Source organism: Nothobranchius furzeri, chromosome 3, assembly GCF_043380555.1.
Source record: "Nothobranchius furzeri strain GRZ-AD chromosome 3, NfurGRZ-RIMD1, whole genome shotgun sequence".
NCBI classification, from domain to species: domain Eukaryota; kingdom Metazoa; phylum Chordata; class Actinopteri; order Cyprinodontiformes; family Nothobranchiidae; genus Nothobranchius; species Nothobranchius furzeri.
Window position 1 is genome coordinate 43,792,587 of NC_091743.1, and position 17,395 is coordinate 43,809,981.

Genomic DNA, 17,395 nt, shown 5'->3' on the forward strand with positions numbered 1-17,395 from the left:
TGGCGTTTTTAAAAAGTATCCCATGGGCACGGTAAGGGTCGGAGATGTTTAGTCTATTTAATTTCTGACTATATAAAACGATTTCTTCTGTTTTAAAGTGTGAAGTAAACTCCGACGAAGTAAAATCCAAGCGGATCCCGTTCATGTTCATGGTTACATCCGTGTTTGTTTACCTTTTTTGCATGCCAAAATGGCATCCACTAACTGAGAGTCACGTGGGGTCCGGAGCTCTATAAGCAGCCATCCACCACGACTCTGTCATGTTCTGTGTCCCCTTGGTCCCCAGCCCCCTCCTGTTCGTCCTCTGCGTTCCCCTCATGTGTCTCCTTGTGCTCTGTGTGTTTCCTTGTGTTCTCCAATTCCCTCTTGGCTTCCCTCATGTGTCCTCCTAGTCACTCCCGTGTAGTTCTTATTGGTTTGTATTAGTCCTCCTCACCCCTCTAGTCATTAGTTGTTTATCTTTGCCCCTAGTCTTTAGGTTTAGTTATTTAGTGTTTTATTGGTTATGGTTTATCTTCCCCTCTGCTTAAGTTTTTTCCCCATTTAGTTTGTTAATGACACCTGCCTTCCCTCCAGACCTCACTCCTCATACCTGTCACCTGTTCCCCTAAATGCTCCCCTCTGTGTTAAAAACCCTGTGTTGTCCCTCAGTGTTTGTTGGTCCATTGTAGTTTGTCAGCGTTGTTTTGTTCCCCCTCTTGGTCTCTAGTTCTCTGCTCATAAAGTGAGCTTTGGGTTTTGTCCTTGCAGCGTTTTGTTATTAGATTTTGGCTTCCTGCCCTTTGGATTTGTATTTGTTTTTGTTTTTTTGGTCATCCTAAATAAAGGATTTTACTTTTATCACCACTCCTGCCACGTGTCGTCCCGGGTTCTGCATCTTGGGTCCTAACCTCCTGATCTCAGTGTAACAGACTCACTAGGGATGAAGAAGACAGAGCAGACACACACACACACACACACACACACACACACACACACACACACACACCAAGTAATGTTTCTATGGTTACATTGTGATTTAGTAAATATTCTATTTGGTGAGAGATTAACTTTATTGTATTTATACTATTGAATCTATAATTAAATGGGTAAACTAGTAGTAGCACATTCAATGTCAAGGAAAGTAAGGTGTTATTATCAGGAGAGCGAGAATGATTAAATGGTTAGCAACAGTGTTCAATAATATGGCCCCCTCCATGAGGCCACCACAGCTCAGGAGAACATCATTGTAGCTTCTTCTGGGGAGAAAAACACTTAGAGAAAAAATAAAGTTAACAGCTGAAATTGCAGGAAATAATACAGTTAAAGAGCAAATTGTAGAAGAAAGTAGTCAACTGTTAAAAGTGGTCAGTATATCCTCCAGCAGTCTAAGCCTATAGCAGCATAACTACAGAGATAACTCTGGATAACCTAGCCTTTTAGATGGAGGCATGTTGGAGGCAGGGCAAGGGAGAGCCATCTTTACCGACTGTACACTCCACCTCCCTCTACTCCCCCACTTGTCCAGATCTGGGCTAACATCAGATTTTAACCATAGGCCCTATCAAATAAAAATGTTTTAAGCCTAGTCTTAAAAGTAGACAAGGTGTCTGCCTCAGGGACTAAAGCTGGGAGTTGGTTCCACAGGAGAGGAGCCTGATAACTAAAAGATCTGCCTCCCATCCTATCTTTAGATATTCTGGGAACCGCGAGTACACCTGCAGTCTGAGAGTGAAGTGCTCGCTTAGGAACAAATGGAACAATCAGATCACTGATTTATGATGGAGCTTGAATAAGAGCTTTATATGTGAGAAGGGGGATCTTAAACTCTATTCTGAATTTAACAGACAGCCAATGTAGGGAAGCCAAGACAGGAGAGATATGATCTCTCTTTTTAATTCTCACCAAAACTCTAGCTGCAGCATTTGGACAAGTTGAAGACTCTTAACTACATTCTGTGGACTTCCTGAGAGTCTTCAAGACAAACCTGCAATCTACCTAACCGATTAGGTTCATCAGGGTTAATGGATAGATATAACTGAGTATCATCAGCATAACAGTGGAAGTTTATCCCATGCTGCCTAATAATTTTACCAATTGAAAGTATATATATAGTAAAACGAATTGGTCCAAGCACTGAACCCTGTGGTACTCCACAAGTAACCCTGGAGTATGAAGAAGATTTGTCTTGTACATTTACAAAATGAAATCTGTCAGACAGGTAGGATTTAAACCAGCCTAGCGCTGTTCCTTTGATCCCTACAACATATTCAAGTCTTTCTACAAGAACGTTGCGATCTACTATGTCAAAAGCAGCACTGAGATCTAACAAGACTAGAACAGACACAAGATTCTTATCTGAGGCCATGAGAATATCATTTGTAACTTTCACTAATGCAGTTTCAGTGCTGTGATACTCTCTAAAACCAGACTGAAATTCCTCAAACAGATCATTAGTGTTTAAATGCTCACATACGTGGATGGCCACTATTTTCTCAAGGAATGGATACAAATGGAAGGTTAGATATTGGTCTATAATTCATTGGGTCATCTGGATCCCGAGAAGGCTTCTTAAGTAAAGGTTTGATTACAACAACCTTAAAATCCTGTGGTACATATCCATTTAATAAGGGTAGATTGATTACAGTATATCTAGAATGGGGCAGTAACCAAAGGAAATGCATCTTTAAATAATTTGGTTGGGATTGGATCTAAAATGCAAGTTGAAGGTTTAGATGAAGCTAATATTTTTGATAACTCTGAAAGCTCAACTGGATCAAAATGGTTCAAGCACAGATGAGGTTCTACAGTTACTTCTGATGCTGCTTCACTTACTGAGGAAGAAGAAATCACATTAGGGAGGATGCTAATAATTTTGTTTCTAATAGAATTAATTTTCCTTGTGAAAAATCCCATAAAGTCGTTACTGCTGAGGGCTAAGGGAATAGATGGTTCAGAGCTATGATTCTGTGTAAGTTTGGCAACTGCACTTTAAAGAAATTATGGATTATTCTTATTCTCTTCAATTAGCGATGAAAAATAAGCAGTTCTAGCTTGTTGAAGCTTATTTTTATAAAGCACACGACTATTTTCCAGGATAAGTAGGACTCCTCCTGGTGTGTAGAGCGTCATGTTATCTCCAATTTTTTTGTTTTGTTTTAAAGTTCATAAATGAGAATTAAACTAGGGAGCCTACTTCCTGTCCCTAATTACCTTTTTTTAAAGGGGCAACATCATCTAATGCCACACGTAAAGAGGAAGTAACGGTATAAACTAAAGCATCAATTTGTGAAAGGCTAAAAATGAAAATATTGCCCTCTGCTACGTTCCTCTGAGATGCTGAAGACAGTAAAGATGGAACAGTTGATTTAAAAGATGCAACAGCATTGTCAGATAGAGACTGACTATAGTGAAATTTACTTTCATGTCTCGAGAACTCAGTTATAAAAAACTCAAAGGTTATCAAAAAGTGGTCAGACACAACTGGATTATGTGGAAAAATCATTATTTCCTCACACTCTATGCCATAAGTCAGCACAAGGTCTAATGTATGATGGCAGGAGTGGGTGGAGCTATGTATTCTTTGAGTAAAACCAACTGAGTCTAGGATATTACTAAAGGCTACATTGAGGCTATCATTTTCAATGTCCACATGAATGTTAAAATCCCCCACTACAATGACCTTATCAGTATTTAGCACCAAATCAGATAAAAAATCTGAGATAATACATTTTATTTTAAAAAAGCGCCTTTCTGGTCACTCAAGGGCACTGTACAGAATAAAAACACAAATCATTCAGTAAGTAAACATACATCAACAAACAAGGCACTCTAAAATTCAAAGCTGATATGTGGTTTTGAAGAGGTAAGTTTTGAGTTGTTTTTTGAATTCTGTGAATGAGTTCATGTTCTTGATGAGAGGGGGAAGAGAGTTCCAGAGTTTGGGAGTGGTGCAGCTGAAGGCTCTACTCCCCATGGTGCTGAGACGAAAGGAGGGTACAGAGAGATGAATGGAGGAGGAGGACCTGAGGGAACGGGACGAGGTGACGATGTGAACGAGATCTGTGAGGTAGTGAGGGGTTATGGATGGCCTTGAAGGTGAGAAGGAGAATCTTGAAGTTAATCCTGGTGTGCACTGGTAGCCAATAGAGTTGTTTGAGGATGGGGGTGATGTGATGAGAGATGGTAGTTTTAGTGACGATGCATGCTGCTGCATTCTGAACCAACTGGAGCTTACGGAGGGTTTTCTGAGGGAGACCTGAGAGAAGAGAGTTGCAATAATCGATACGTGATGTAACCAGACTGTGGACAAGAATAGAAGTAGATTGGACATCAAGGGAGGGGCGAAGACGATTAATGTTACGAAGATGGAAATAAGCTGACCGTGTGATGCTATTGATATGAGATTGGAAGGATAGTGTGCTGTCTAGGATGACACCCAGACTCTTGACCTGGGGAGAGGGGGAAACTGAAGTATTATCAACAGTGAGAGAGAAACTGTCAAATTTTGAGAGGGTATTCTTGGTACCAACCAAAAGAAGTTCTGTTTTGTCTGTATTTAATTTCAGGAAGTTCAAACTGAACCAGGATTTTATTTCTTGAAGGCAGGTGATGAGGGAGGAGGGAGATCTGATCCAAAAACTCAGAGTAAGGGCCTGGTGGGCGATACAAAACTACAAACAAGAGTGGTTTTACAGTTTTGCAGTCTGGATTAGGAAAACTAGAATAAGATGTTCAAAAGAACAGTAACAATTAATTGGTAAGGGACTGATTAATAGGTCTGAATGAAAAATGGTTGCTGCTCCTCCTCCTCACCCTGTACTTCGAGCAATATGATGATTTGAATAATTAGAAGGAGTCGACTCATTTAATCTAACATAGTCCTCTTGCTGCAGCCAGGATTCTGTGAGAGAGAGCAATGAAATCTGATTATCACAGATCAAGTCATTAACTAACAAAGTCTTAGAAAAAATAGACCTAATGTTTAATAACCCACATTTAATTTTTCTAGTCTTCTGCTCGGTTGAATTTGTTCTAATATTTATGAGATTTCCATGACTTACTTTATTAAGCCTGACATTTTATCTGTGTGGTTTTGGCCGTGGGCAGGACACTGTCTCTATGGGGTAGTGGGTGGGTAACAGTACAGAAGCTGCAGAGGGGTGTGTTAAACTATGACTCTGCTCCTGGTCTGGACCCTGGGTTGTCATGTAGGACTAATAAAATTGGCCATGTTCCTAGAAAGAAGAGCTGCTCCATCCAAAGAGGGGTGGATGCCATCTCTCCACATCAGACCAGGTTTTCCCCAAAAGGTTGTTCAATTATTAATGTAGCCCACGTTGTTTTCAGGACACCACCTAGACAACCAGCGGTTGAAGGACAGCATGTGGCTAAACATGTTGTCACTGGTCCGATCAGGCAGGGGGCCAGAGAAAATTACAGAGTCCGACATTGTTTTGGCAAACTTACACACCGAAGCAACATTAATTTTAGTAAGCTCCGACTGGCGTAACCGGGTGTCGTTACCGCCAGAGTGAATAACAATCTTACTGTTTATACTGCTTATCCTTAGCCAGCAGTTTCAGATAAGATTTAATGTCGCCCGCTCTGGCCCCAGGTAAACATTTAAATATGGTTGCTGGAGTCTCTAATGCCATGTTTCTGACTATGGAGCTGCCAATGATCAGAGTTGGCTTGTCAGTGGGTGTGTCACTGAGCGGGGAAAATCTGTTAGAAACATGGACGGGTTGGTGGTGGCCCACGGGCTGGGTTCTATGCTTCCTGCGTACCGTCACCCAGCCAGCCTGAGTTCATTTCAGGAGGGTTCATTTGGGGCGACGGTGGCACAGGAGTTAAGTGCTCGCCCCATAATCGGAAGGTTGCAGGTTCGAGCCCCCGCTCAGTCTGTTGCCGTCGTTGTGTCCTTGGGCAAGACACTTAACCCACGTTGCCTGCTGGTGGTGGTCGGAGAGACCGGTGGTGCCAGTGCTCGGCAGCCTCGCCTCTGTCAGTGCGCCCCAGGGCAGCTGTGGCTACATCGTAGCTCATCACCACCAGTGTGTGAATGTGTGTGTGTGAATGGGTGAATGATTGATTGTGTTGTAAAGTGCCTTGAGGGGTTCCAGGACTCTAAAAGGCGCTTTATCAAATACAGGCCATTTACCATTTCAAGTGGGACCTAAAAATGAAGACAGTAGACGTTTTAGGGATAGTTATGAGACACCCTGGAAAGGATTTAGTTGACCAACTGTGAATGACTCCATTTTAAATTTGTATTTGTTTTGGTACAACCAATAAAAGAACAAAAATACAATTTACTCTCCAAATCTTCAGAAAGAATGAAATTGCACTTTAAACCATGTAAATGAATCAGGAACTGTGTTCTATGGCTTTGGTGAAACATCAGAAAACGCCACTCAATGTTGAACTCTATGGCTGTTTCTCATTTTATTTCTTACATGCAAAAGAAGGATTTCTCTTTTCTTAGAGGATTACAGTTTTGATGTTTGTTACATTTCTTCCAGAATTGTTCGGATTTCTCCTTTAATTCCTCACTGATCTGCTGTACATAATGGCTGGCGTGTTTTCTAGCTTTGCATCATTGAAGGGTGTGAACATAAACTCAGGTAAATCATTTGGTTGCCTTTTTATTTCTTCTTGATCCCAAAAAGGAATCAACTAGTAAAGAGACTCCTGCTTAAATAAGTCAAGTCGGCATTTCTCACTGTTCTGAAATAGAGATTTTTATGAAACTGTAAAAAAAAATAATAATAAATGCTTCCAGGGAAAAAAGGAGGTGAGCTCAATGATTCTGAAGGCTTTTTGAAATGCTTGTCGTGTGAAGTTCCCAGGGTATCCAGTGCCTGACTGAAAGGATGATTTTCATGGCCGTTTCCAGTTTGTTCACCTCCCTTCATGTCCCCAAGGCTCTTTAAAAACACTGCTCTCCTCTTTATTTAAGGATTATGTGGTTGTTGAGCGGTCTTATGGTAGACTGATGTTACATAGGAACAGAGGTTTTCTACATACTTTGCTGCTTTCTGAAGGTTCCTGGGTTGCAAATTTGAAAACGTGGGTGTGTAAACACCAGCCAGTAACAGCCCACGTGGGTGAGAGCTGATAAAATGGTGTGATCTTATAACGATTGAAGAATTCTTGCATAAAATCTGGGGCTTTGCAAAAGCTGGAAGACAATCCCATTTTATGAATGTACCTGCTCTTTGAGTCCACACAAACTTGACTCTGGTTTTGAAACTGCAGAACCTTTTCACAGTTCTTACTGTAGGAATGTCTTTTCTTGTATTTTCTTATTCTATACATTTAATAAGGATGTTTTGCAATGTTTTCATATTTTAAATCCTTTTCTTGAGCCAGTATGTGCTGAAATGCCCCTTTACAAGGTTAATGAAAGGCCGCCCAGCCCCTATCGCCCCCTGGCCAGAATAGTGGACACAGAAACCCAGCATTACAGAATTATTTTTAAACATCAGTAAGATTTTGCCTCTTTAATGTCTTTAAGTGGATACTCCTGATGTTCATATATGGTGTCTTCTGCTACCAAAAAAAGCAGGATTCTGACAACCCAGGACTTCCAAATAACAGCTCACAAACCAAAGCTTGTTGCTCCACTGACTTCTTCCAGCTCTTTTATGCCGTCTGTGGTCTGTGTTTGCGTGTTTCTTGCACTGCTCAGTCCTCCTTAAGTTTGACTTTTGGACGTTTTTTAGCTGTCCAGTTATGACATAACTGACCAGAATTTTACCCCAGGTTAAAGCAGCATGAGTGCTGTAAATAAGGAACGCCTTTAATTTTCATTTGTACTTTACAAAGTAAATCTATATTTATGGCAAAAAAAAAAAAAACCCACTCCATTCGTATTTGTATTTTTGGCTGGGTGGTATGTACTCATTGGCTGTGGGTCTGAACCAGGGTGTTTTTCTTTATTGATAAAATGTGGTAAATGACATTTCTGTTCTTTGTGGCATTTGTCTTGGTGTGAAAGGGAAACAGTTGAGCCACATGACTGCATCCGGCTCAGAGATTACTTGTTTTGGATGTAACTGTCAGATACATAGTGCTGATAAAGTTCAGTGTGATAAACGAAATTCAGAAAAAGAGTAAAAGGTTTGGACCAAAGAAAACGGGAGAATAGCAAAACAACTAAACCTCAGTTTACAGTGACGTCAACAACTTTACAAATGGTTAATTACAAATGTCAACGCGTTTTTGGTTAAAAACCGTACCACTCGGAGGTTCCTGTGCAGCATGCTGCATTCATCCAAGGAGAGACACAAAAAACTGGAAAACTGAATGAAGGTGTGAAGTTTTTTATTAATTATTATTTTAATGTGGTTAGGGGCTGGGGGGAGGTTCGGGACCATAGCACTTTATTTATTTATTTTATTTTATTTTTTCAGATAGAGAGGATGTTTATTACCATCACACATCTGTCGCGTTAAAAGCAGATTAAACAGGAAAATAGTCTAAAATCTAAATTACAGCCGATTTATATCTTCGAGTTTTATTTTTAAAAGTATTGAGGAAACCTCCTTGGTTTTATTTTCTACCCTTCAATAAATAATACTCGTTATTTCTGAGTGTTTACTCAGGATGAGTTTGTTTAAATATAAAATCACTCATCCGGTCACACTAATGGTCGAGGTTAACTCTAAGGTGGCTGTAACTCCAGACACCATCACCCTGAGTTGGAGCGAAAACAAATAAAAACATGCAAAAGCCAGCTGGACCTTCATCATCATCATCACTTTAATCCAATATGGGGACCATAGAGCTTAGCCTCAGACCTGCCTCTGTAGAAACAGGTGGCTTGACCTGCATAGCAACAGTAACCAAGGATGGTGTGGGTTGAGAATGCCATCGCCTCAGTTATGTTTGTTGTTTGTCTTTATGAATGCACTTGGTGCTGCTTTTCCATTCTCGGGAATCTCATAAATAATGAATTTAGATTTCTGTGACAGGGTCTGATTAAATAAGGGGTTAAATAAAAATCTGACGCAGCCTGGCTTCGGCCTCAGCGATGCAAAAACAATCATGGAAAATATGAAGCCAGCTGCCAGGCAGAGGATCTCCTCACAACAAACCCAAACACATAAACTCCCCCAGTCTGTCCAGCTTGATTTGCTTTTCCAGAGAAGATCAGAGCTCATATCCCATCACCCCTGCTGCCCTTAATTACACCTGACGCAGCTATCATGTGGAGTGTTGGAGAACTGAAATCCTAAATCGGCATCAGAAAGGCAAACCCAGAGCAGGTACTTGTTTGCACTTCTGCTTTGGAGGTCAGATGTGACATTTTAATGAAAGAAAATAAGCTGTGGATAACAAAGACCCAGCTGTGTAAATTCCTCACCAGACACAAGCACGGTGATGTTTGATTTAATTAGTGTTTGTTTTAAGCTAGGCCTGGCCGCCCTGGTGCAGTTAAAATGGGCTTTGCCTAAGCTCCTCTAGAGTAGGGTTGTCACAATACTAAAATTTCAAACTCGATTCGATACTTGGAAGAAAAAAATCTCGATACTCGATTTCGATACTATTTAAAACACCCATTTATCGAACAAGTTTATTCAAAAAATAACATTCCTCAATTTATATTGCAAAAATTAAATGTTAAGAATTAAGTGTATAAAGTGCTTAAACCTTTCAAGTATCAGCATTTTTTAAAACGTGCATACAAGAACTGGCGAAAGTTAACACTTTAAATCATGAATTGTCTCACTATATATACACTATTTGCAGAGTGATGTTTTGCTGCTTAAACTCTGTTTAAGGTGCATTTTTGTCATAAGATGTAATGCCATATGTTTTGTTCTCTACTTTTGAACAACTCTTGTTGGTCAATAAAGGGAGAAAACGAATTTCTCCACAGTAGGACAAAGGTACATCTACCGGTAATCTTAATAAAAACAGGTTGGCGCACGGCAGTGACGTCATTAAAAGCGCCGGTTAGATTAGCCGCGGCTAGTCTGTTCACGCCTAGAAATCCCAGACCCGCTCCAAACGAACAGGGAATCACGTTAACGTACTGCATGCTAGAAATTAAGTCCGGGTTGCAATAAACGGGAGTTTTCCTTTAAGCACATAAGCGTGAATATACAACTACGTGTCGGACTTGGTATGCTAATGAAGTTGGGCTGTGAAGCGCCTCCCAAATTCGCTGTTTATGTTTTTGTTTATTTATTTGGCAGACAAAACTTGGATCGGAGACAACTCGCGTGGGAAATTGCAATGTAGCCATGCGTCTTCTTCTGTTTGTCTGGGAGGCGGAGGCTGCTTTACGGCATCTGGCTGTCGTGCGTGTCGGTGTACTTGAAGAAGGCTGTGTATAATAGTCCATAATATCGATACCACAGGGATGGAATATCTAATTTAGATACCACTTTTAGTAACGATTTATATCTAGGTATCGATTTTTTTGACAACACTACTCTAGAGCATGCAGTGGATGTTTCCACAGCCATTTCTGCACATCAGTCCTCACTGTGTTCCCCGCAGCTCAAGTCCTCACACGGTTTAGGTTTTCAGACCTGTGCGCTTGTGAACACCAGGTCTGTTTGGCTGCAGGGGCTTGATGCAGATAGAGTTGTTGGAGCTTCAAGTGTGTCCCAAGTTACGACACGAGTTTATCACGCTACAGTTGGAGGAGCTCAGTAGTGGCTAGGCTTCATGTGCTGTGCCAGAGGAGTGTTGGGTGGCTCCCAGTGTGTGGCAAAGGGCTGTTCTGTGTCAGAGGTGAGCCAAGTGAATAGGCTGAGGGCTCTCCCTCCCAGTTCACAGCTGGGGGGGAGAATTTTCTCCTGTGAGGAGCAGTGAGGCAGAGTGCTTCCGTCTCAGCAAGCTGGAGGCTACAGGCTTTTGTCTCTGCTTCACTGCCTTCGTGGAGCCCCGAGAGTCCTGGCAACCAGGTCTGTCTAGTGTGGGGGCAGCACAAAGACTTGTGCTCCTCCGTTGACGTGCAACATCATGGCTCACAGTGGGAGATGAACGCAAATGGGCCATTTTAGGAAGGGGTAATTCAAGATAAAGCAGTAAGGAGATGTCCTCTTTGATGCTATGACTCCACATTTTAAATCAAGCTCTGGCCTGAACAGCCTCGGTTTGAAAAAATAAGCAAATCTACTAAAAGTGTGCCTATATACCTTCTGCCATCGGCTCCTTCTCCACACCGTATTCAAAAAGGAAACAGATATAATTATGTGCTGGTGAAAACGGACCCGTGACATGCAGCAGGTTGGAGGAATAAGAGCTTGTTTAGCGTCCGATCGAGCTGCACAAAGTTAAGCTGGGTACAGCGGGGGTAGAAGGGGCCGGGAGATGAAGAAAAACTCTCTAGGTGATCTGCAGAGCCATTCTGCTGTGGGTGGTGAAATGTGTGCTTGTAAATAACCACAACTTTAAATGGACAGTCATGTAAAAGGATTTAAAATAATGTTGCATGCATAGCTCTGAAACTGGGAAGATTGGAGTTACGGCAAGATGACTTTTGGCCTGTCTGTAACCAGTCCTGTTGGGTTCCATCTGGACTCTTTTGCTGGTGTCGGTTTATAAAATGTTGATGAACAGGGCTACTGCTAAACCCCCAAGCTGTGCTGAGCTTTCAAACGAGGTGGACATAACTGATCAGGAGTTCGAGGAGGTAGCATGAATGCACAAGCGAATTCTGGTCCACCTTAAAATTTAGGTCTTAGAGTGCTTTGTGTGATCAGAATGCAGGAAGTGGGATACAAAGCAGGGCATTGGGCTGGTTTCCACTATCAGAACTCCTTCTCTGGACCTTCACAGAATGTGTGTGTCGGCATTTCATTGGGCCAGCCAGTAAGGACCACTTTCTGGGTCATTGCAGTACAAACCGACCTTGGGGTTTGTACTCAGAAATGGCCCGACAGAGTCGCTGGGTGGGACTCGGAATGAACCCTTGCTGACTGGTTTTAGCTCAGTGGGAAATTCTATCAGCAGATGTCGCCAAACAGCCGGCTTTATTTCATTTCATTTACTGTATTTCTAAAGTGCTTTCACATGTACCAGGAAACACTGATGCACTAAAAAACCAATAAAAACTTTAGTAAAAGCAATAAAAAATACACTTATAAATAAATAAAGCATGCAATACAACAACAGCCTGTGAATTTGAAGGCGGTGCAAGGAAATACATCTTCAGACGAGATTTAAAACTCTGCCTTCCTAACATCCAGAGGGAGCTCGTTCCATATTCTTGGCGCCAACAGAGTGGGTACTGGTGCTATTCTTCAACCACGCACCGCTCGACATGCAATGACCTGCAGAACGGAGGGAACTTGCTGTTTCATATTTCTGCCTACGGTCTAGTGCCCGACGGGAAGCCAACCAAGCAAGTAGATGTGTTCATGTTTCCTGGTCCCGCCGCTGAACCTGGCTGCCAATGTCAGAACCAAATGCAAACTTGTGGTCCGAGGCGGTCCAGCATAGAAGGCTTTAGTAAAACTGGAAGTTTAATGGTGAAGTAAAATGGAAGAAAGCTCTCAGTCATCGCTGCCTTCGCTGTGTGTAACAACATACCATAGCTGCTATTCTCTGCTGCTGTGGGTGCCTTGTTGTGCTGATCAGTGACATCAATCACCGCTGAAACGATTGCGATATGTTGATGTCCTAGCAAAGTCCTCAAAGAGCTGATTTTGTATGGAAACGCAACGGCTGAGAGGACCGAGCTACCGCATTTCCCTGTCACCTTCCACTCTCCCAGAATTGTCCCAGAATTCATGGAAACAGGCTTATTGTGGGGAGCCCACGATTCTAGTGAATCTTACAGTATTTGGATACAACAGAATATTGCAACCCCATCAAATCATGTCACTTGTGGTGCAGTCTACTAGACAATCAGATGTGTAAACAACCTACATCCTCCTCTTTTGGTTCTTGGACTTTAGAGGCATTGTACACAGAGGATCCATATAGCTCAAGCACATTTAATTGGCCTCACCTCTTCGGCATACCGCAGCCTTTTGAAATAAATCTCCTCAGGTTAATGCCCTGTGTCCCCCCACCATCGAGGTCAAGTTTATCCCCGGCTGAGAAATTACTGAGCTAAAAGAGTAATCCTTCATGCAGCCACAGCTCTAATGATCTTGATTAATTTAAGAGAGACTCTTCCTAATTAGGGGTGAATTCAACTTGGCCCAACTGTGACCCTGTTAAGTAAAATGTCGTGGCAGTAACGAGACAGAACAGAGCGGCTGGGTTTGTGTGGACACTACGGCTCATGAGTGATTTAAATTAAAACTGTTACTGAACGTTTCAGTCACATAAATCTGTGGTGTGTTTCCTCTCAGGTTAACGGTAAGGATCTGTCAAAGGCCACCCATGAACAGGCTGTGGAGGCGTTCCGCACCGCCAAGGACCCCATCGTGGTCCAGGTTCTGCGTCGGGCCCCGCATCCCAAACTGGTCAGCCCCGTGGCAGACACCCAGGTGTCAGACATCAGCACTCAGACCGACATCACTCTCCAGCACATCATGGCCCTGGCCAAGCTGCCTCCCACCTCACCACCGATGACGGAGCTAGAGGAGTTTCTGCTGCCGGAGGAGTGAGTACCAGCTGGCCTCGTGGGGATCAAAAGCACTCTGTTTCAGAATAAGATAAAATATTAATTTTTTCTTATGTTAGAAGGAGCATGATAATTATGTTGTTTAGTTTATAATTGTCTGGAATTGTTTATTTTTATTTTTTTGAGGTCATTAATCCTTCCTGCATGGAGGAGGAAGTTGATGTTAAAATGGTGGACGAAACCTGATCAGGACCAATCAGAGCATACTTGGATTTTCAGAGGAGTCAACAAATATTATTACTTAGAAGTCCAGAAGCAACAAAGTCAGGCCACCATCTGTCTGTGGTTTCGTAGCATCCTTTAACGCCCTCAAACGAATGTAGACTGCACTGATATTCACTCTGGTTTTAGCTTTGGCCTCGCCTCCAAAGACATTACTCTCTTACTTTTGCGTCCAGGCTCCAACATGATGCCATTAAAAAAGCTAAAGTCTTTTTCTTCTACTTGTGATTTTTATTGATGGTCAGTGAGCTGAATAAGCTAAGTCCATCTAAAACACCTCATCATATTGAATGATTTTCATCGTGCTGTTTCTTTAGAATTTATGCCCCGAAATGGACCGTTTCTTGCCACAGATGTGGGTTTTTCTTCATCCAGCAGGATGGAAATTCTTGCTGTTTTACCTGAAAGCATTGTTAGTCTTTTTACTGATCCCTTTAAGCAAGAAGAAGCTTGATATATCAGTGACCAAACCTGGCAGCTTTGGAAAGGTCACCTAAGTTTTTGTCATCCAACACAGCCTTTTGCCTCAGCAGTTAATTGAGTGAATGAGCTTATCTAATTTGGGGATGAACTAGCAATGATCACTTAGGAGGAGCTGGATGTTCAGAGAGAAAAATCCTGCCACTCACCTTAGATGACAGCTCCTCCAGGGCACATTACATGTGTGTGTGTGTGTGTGTGTGTGTGTGTGTGTGTGTGTGTGTGTGTGTGTGTGTGTGTGTGTGTGTGTGTGTGTGTGTGTGTGTGTGTACGTACAGGCCTTCATGTGCATTTGTGCATGCGTGTGTTTTTTGTGTAGGTGTGTGAGAGCATGCGAGTGCTTTTTTGTGTGTGCACGTGCATGCATGTGTGGGTGCATGCGCGCACGTGCTTTTATGTTTGTTTGCAAATGTATCTTTGTGTGTGTATGAGTCTTGGGGGGGGGGGGCTCAGGGGTGATTTGTTTAGTTGATTTCTGAGTCAAATTAAAAGTCCAGCCTGTTAATTTGTGTTTAGCCTCCAGGTTGAGAGTCTGCATGTCTGATTCTTTCAGTTCTTTTTGCTTCACTTATATGAAATAATCAAATAATCGATGCATCGGGATGCGGAAATAAACTATTCTGCATCGTAGAAGAGTACGCCATAATCGATTATAGTGAAATGTTGTTTTGTTTTATTTAACGGCGGCACCAGCGCACCATCCACATCTGTCAGAGTGAGCGTCCTCCACGTTTACCAAGTGGTTCCACCTTTATGCGGTACTGCAGGGCTGAGCGATGGAGTTGTAACCTGAGACCGAACCGGAACCGAATCCGCCCGACCGGTTCTGTTGGATTTGGGCCATGAACTATGTTAATTGAGCAGGCTGTCACGCGGCGCCCTCCGCTCGCTCGCATAGCAACTGAGAGAGAGAGATTATTTATCCTGGAAGCGCTCAGTCAGACCGAGCGTTGTGAGGTCTGGAGATCCGGTCTTGGGGAGGGGGCGGGGTCAGTGACAGCAGCAGCAGCATAATCATCTGTTTCTTTTATTTATGGACACTGTGAAGTTAACAGGAGAGAGAAATAGAAGATAGAAGTTTAGTTCCACTTTATTCTTCTGTTTCATGATGATAAACTGATGTTAAATTCATCTTAAAGAGAAGCTGGGAGGAAGCTTTGGTTCATTTTAAGTTACAGGAGATCTTGTCTCCTATCTGCTCCTCCAGAGACAGCATGGACATGAGGGTCACATGGTGAGGGTCACACAGGACAGGGTAGTGGAAATGTTTGTAGTTAGCTGGTTAGTGAAGGAGATCCATCAGCTGGGTAATTTAATCCTAATCCAGCCCACAGCCTTCTGCTGGTGTTATTACAAGAAAGAATAAAACGCACATCTTAAATATTATTGGAGTGTAGAATTTGTTTTATTTTCTGCATCAAACAGAACTTGATTCATTCTCCAACATTTCAGAAATGAACCACTGGGTTCAAATAAAATAACAAACTAAGTCAAACATTTCATTTGGTGTTGCTTCTGACACCCTTCAACTGTGGCATAAATATTTGACTCTAGAGCTGCTCAGAGACATTAAACACTCATATATGAACCCATTATGAATTGTATTATTACATTATGTGTCCTGTAGGGTTTCAGTACTTTTTTAGATTTTGTGAGTTTTTGCAAAGCGTGTTTTTCTCAGCCTGAGGCGTGGTGTTGAACGAGGAAACAGATGTTTTACTTTGTTAAATTTTCTTAAATGTTTAAAATGTTTTGTCCTAACCTGTTAACGGAGAGCTTTTGAGGGATGGCAGGTTGTGTCAGTTATGTTTTTTATTAAAAATAAAAATAAATAAATGAAAGATAATAGCTTTTTATTTTTATTTATCGATGGAAACAAATTAATATCAAATAATCGGGATATTGAATCGAATTGAATCGTTGACCCAATAATCGTAATCGAATCAGGAGACAAGTGAAGATTCACACCTCTTACACACACATGTATGTCTGTGTGTGTGTGTGTGTGTGTGTGTGTGTGTGTGTGTGTGTGTGTGTGTGTGTGTGTGTGTGTGTGTGTGTGTGTGTGTGTGTGTGTGTGTGTGTGTGTGTGCACTGCTCACAAGAAATAAAGGAACACTTTTTTTAATTGGACCTGGCATGAAATCAATTAAACCTGTCTGATAATTTCCTGGTTGATTAAGCAGCTGAGGGCATTGTTAATCACTGTCAGCTGTATTGGTGTTCATGGACTTAACGACAGGTGCACTAAAGTCGCAACAATTACAAAACCCTCAAAACAGGACTGCTTTAACATGTAGAGGTCATTTCAAGTTTCTCCCTCTTGATCTTTTTCGGCTGGTTTTCCACTCGTGCTAGTTGTGGCTCTCTACTGGCAGCATGAGGCGATTCCTTAACCCTGCAGAAGTTGCACAGGTTGTCCAACTTCTCCAGGATGGCACATCCACACGTGCTGCAGCAAGAAGGTTTAATGTGTCTCCCAGCACAATCTCCAGAACATGGAGCAGATTTCAGGAGACTGGTGGTTATTCTTGGAGAGCTGGACAGGGCCGCAGAAGGTCCACAACCCATCAGCAGGACCGATACCTGCTCCTTTGTGCAAGGCGGAGCAGGCTGAGCACTGCTCGTGCCCTACAGAATGACCTCCAGAGGGCCACTGGTGTGAATGTCTCTACCCAAACAATCAGGAAGAGACTTCATGAAGATGGCCTGAGGGCCCAACGTCCTGTAGTGGGCCCTGTACTCACTGCCCAGCACCGTAGAGCTCGACTGGCATTTGCTCAAGAACACCAGAATTGGCAAGTCCGCCACTGGCGCCCGGTACTTTTTACAGACGAGAGCAGGTTCACCCTGAGCACCTGTGACAGACGTGAAAGAGTCTGGAGAAGACAAGGAGAACGTTATGCTGCCTGCAACGTCATTCAACATGACAGGTTTGGTGGTGGGTCAGTGATGGTCTGGGGAGGCATATCCATGGAGGGACGCACAGACCTCTACTGCCTAGGAAATGGTGCTCTGACTGCCATAAGGTATCGAGATGAAATCCTTGAACCCTTTGTCAGACCCTACGCTTATGCAGTAGGTCCTGGTTTTCTCCTAATTCCCAGCCTCATGTGG

The 17,395-nt window shown here is 42.5% G+C and overlaps 1 protein-coding gene across 5 annotated transcripts in view; it reads left to right on the top strand.

The window, feature by feature from the left end:
* The window catches only part of pdzrn3b (PDZ domain containing RING finger 3b), a 188,603-nt gene that overhangs the window by 154,497 nt on the left and 16,711 nt on the right, over nt 1–17,395 (top strand). For all 5 annotated transcript variants that reach the window (XM_015959940.3, XM_054748449.2, XM_054748444.2 and 2 more), the window contains one exon: nt 13,302–13,555. In XM_015959940.3, coding sequence (XP_015815426.3) covers nt 13,302–13,555 — 254 coding nt within the window. The remainder of the gene's footprint in view (nt 1–13,301; nt 13,556–17,395) is intronic.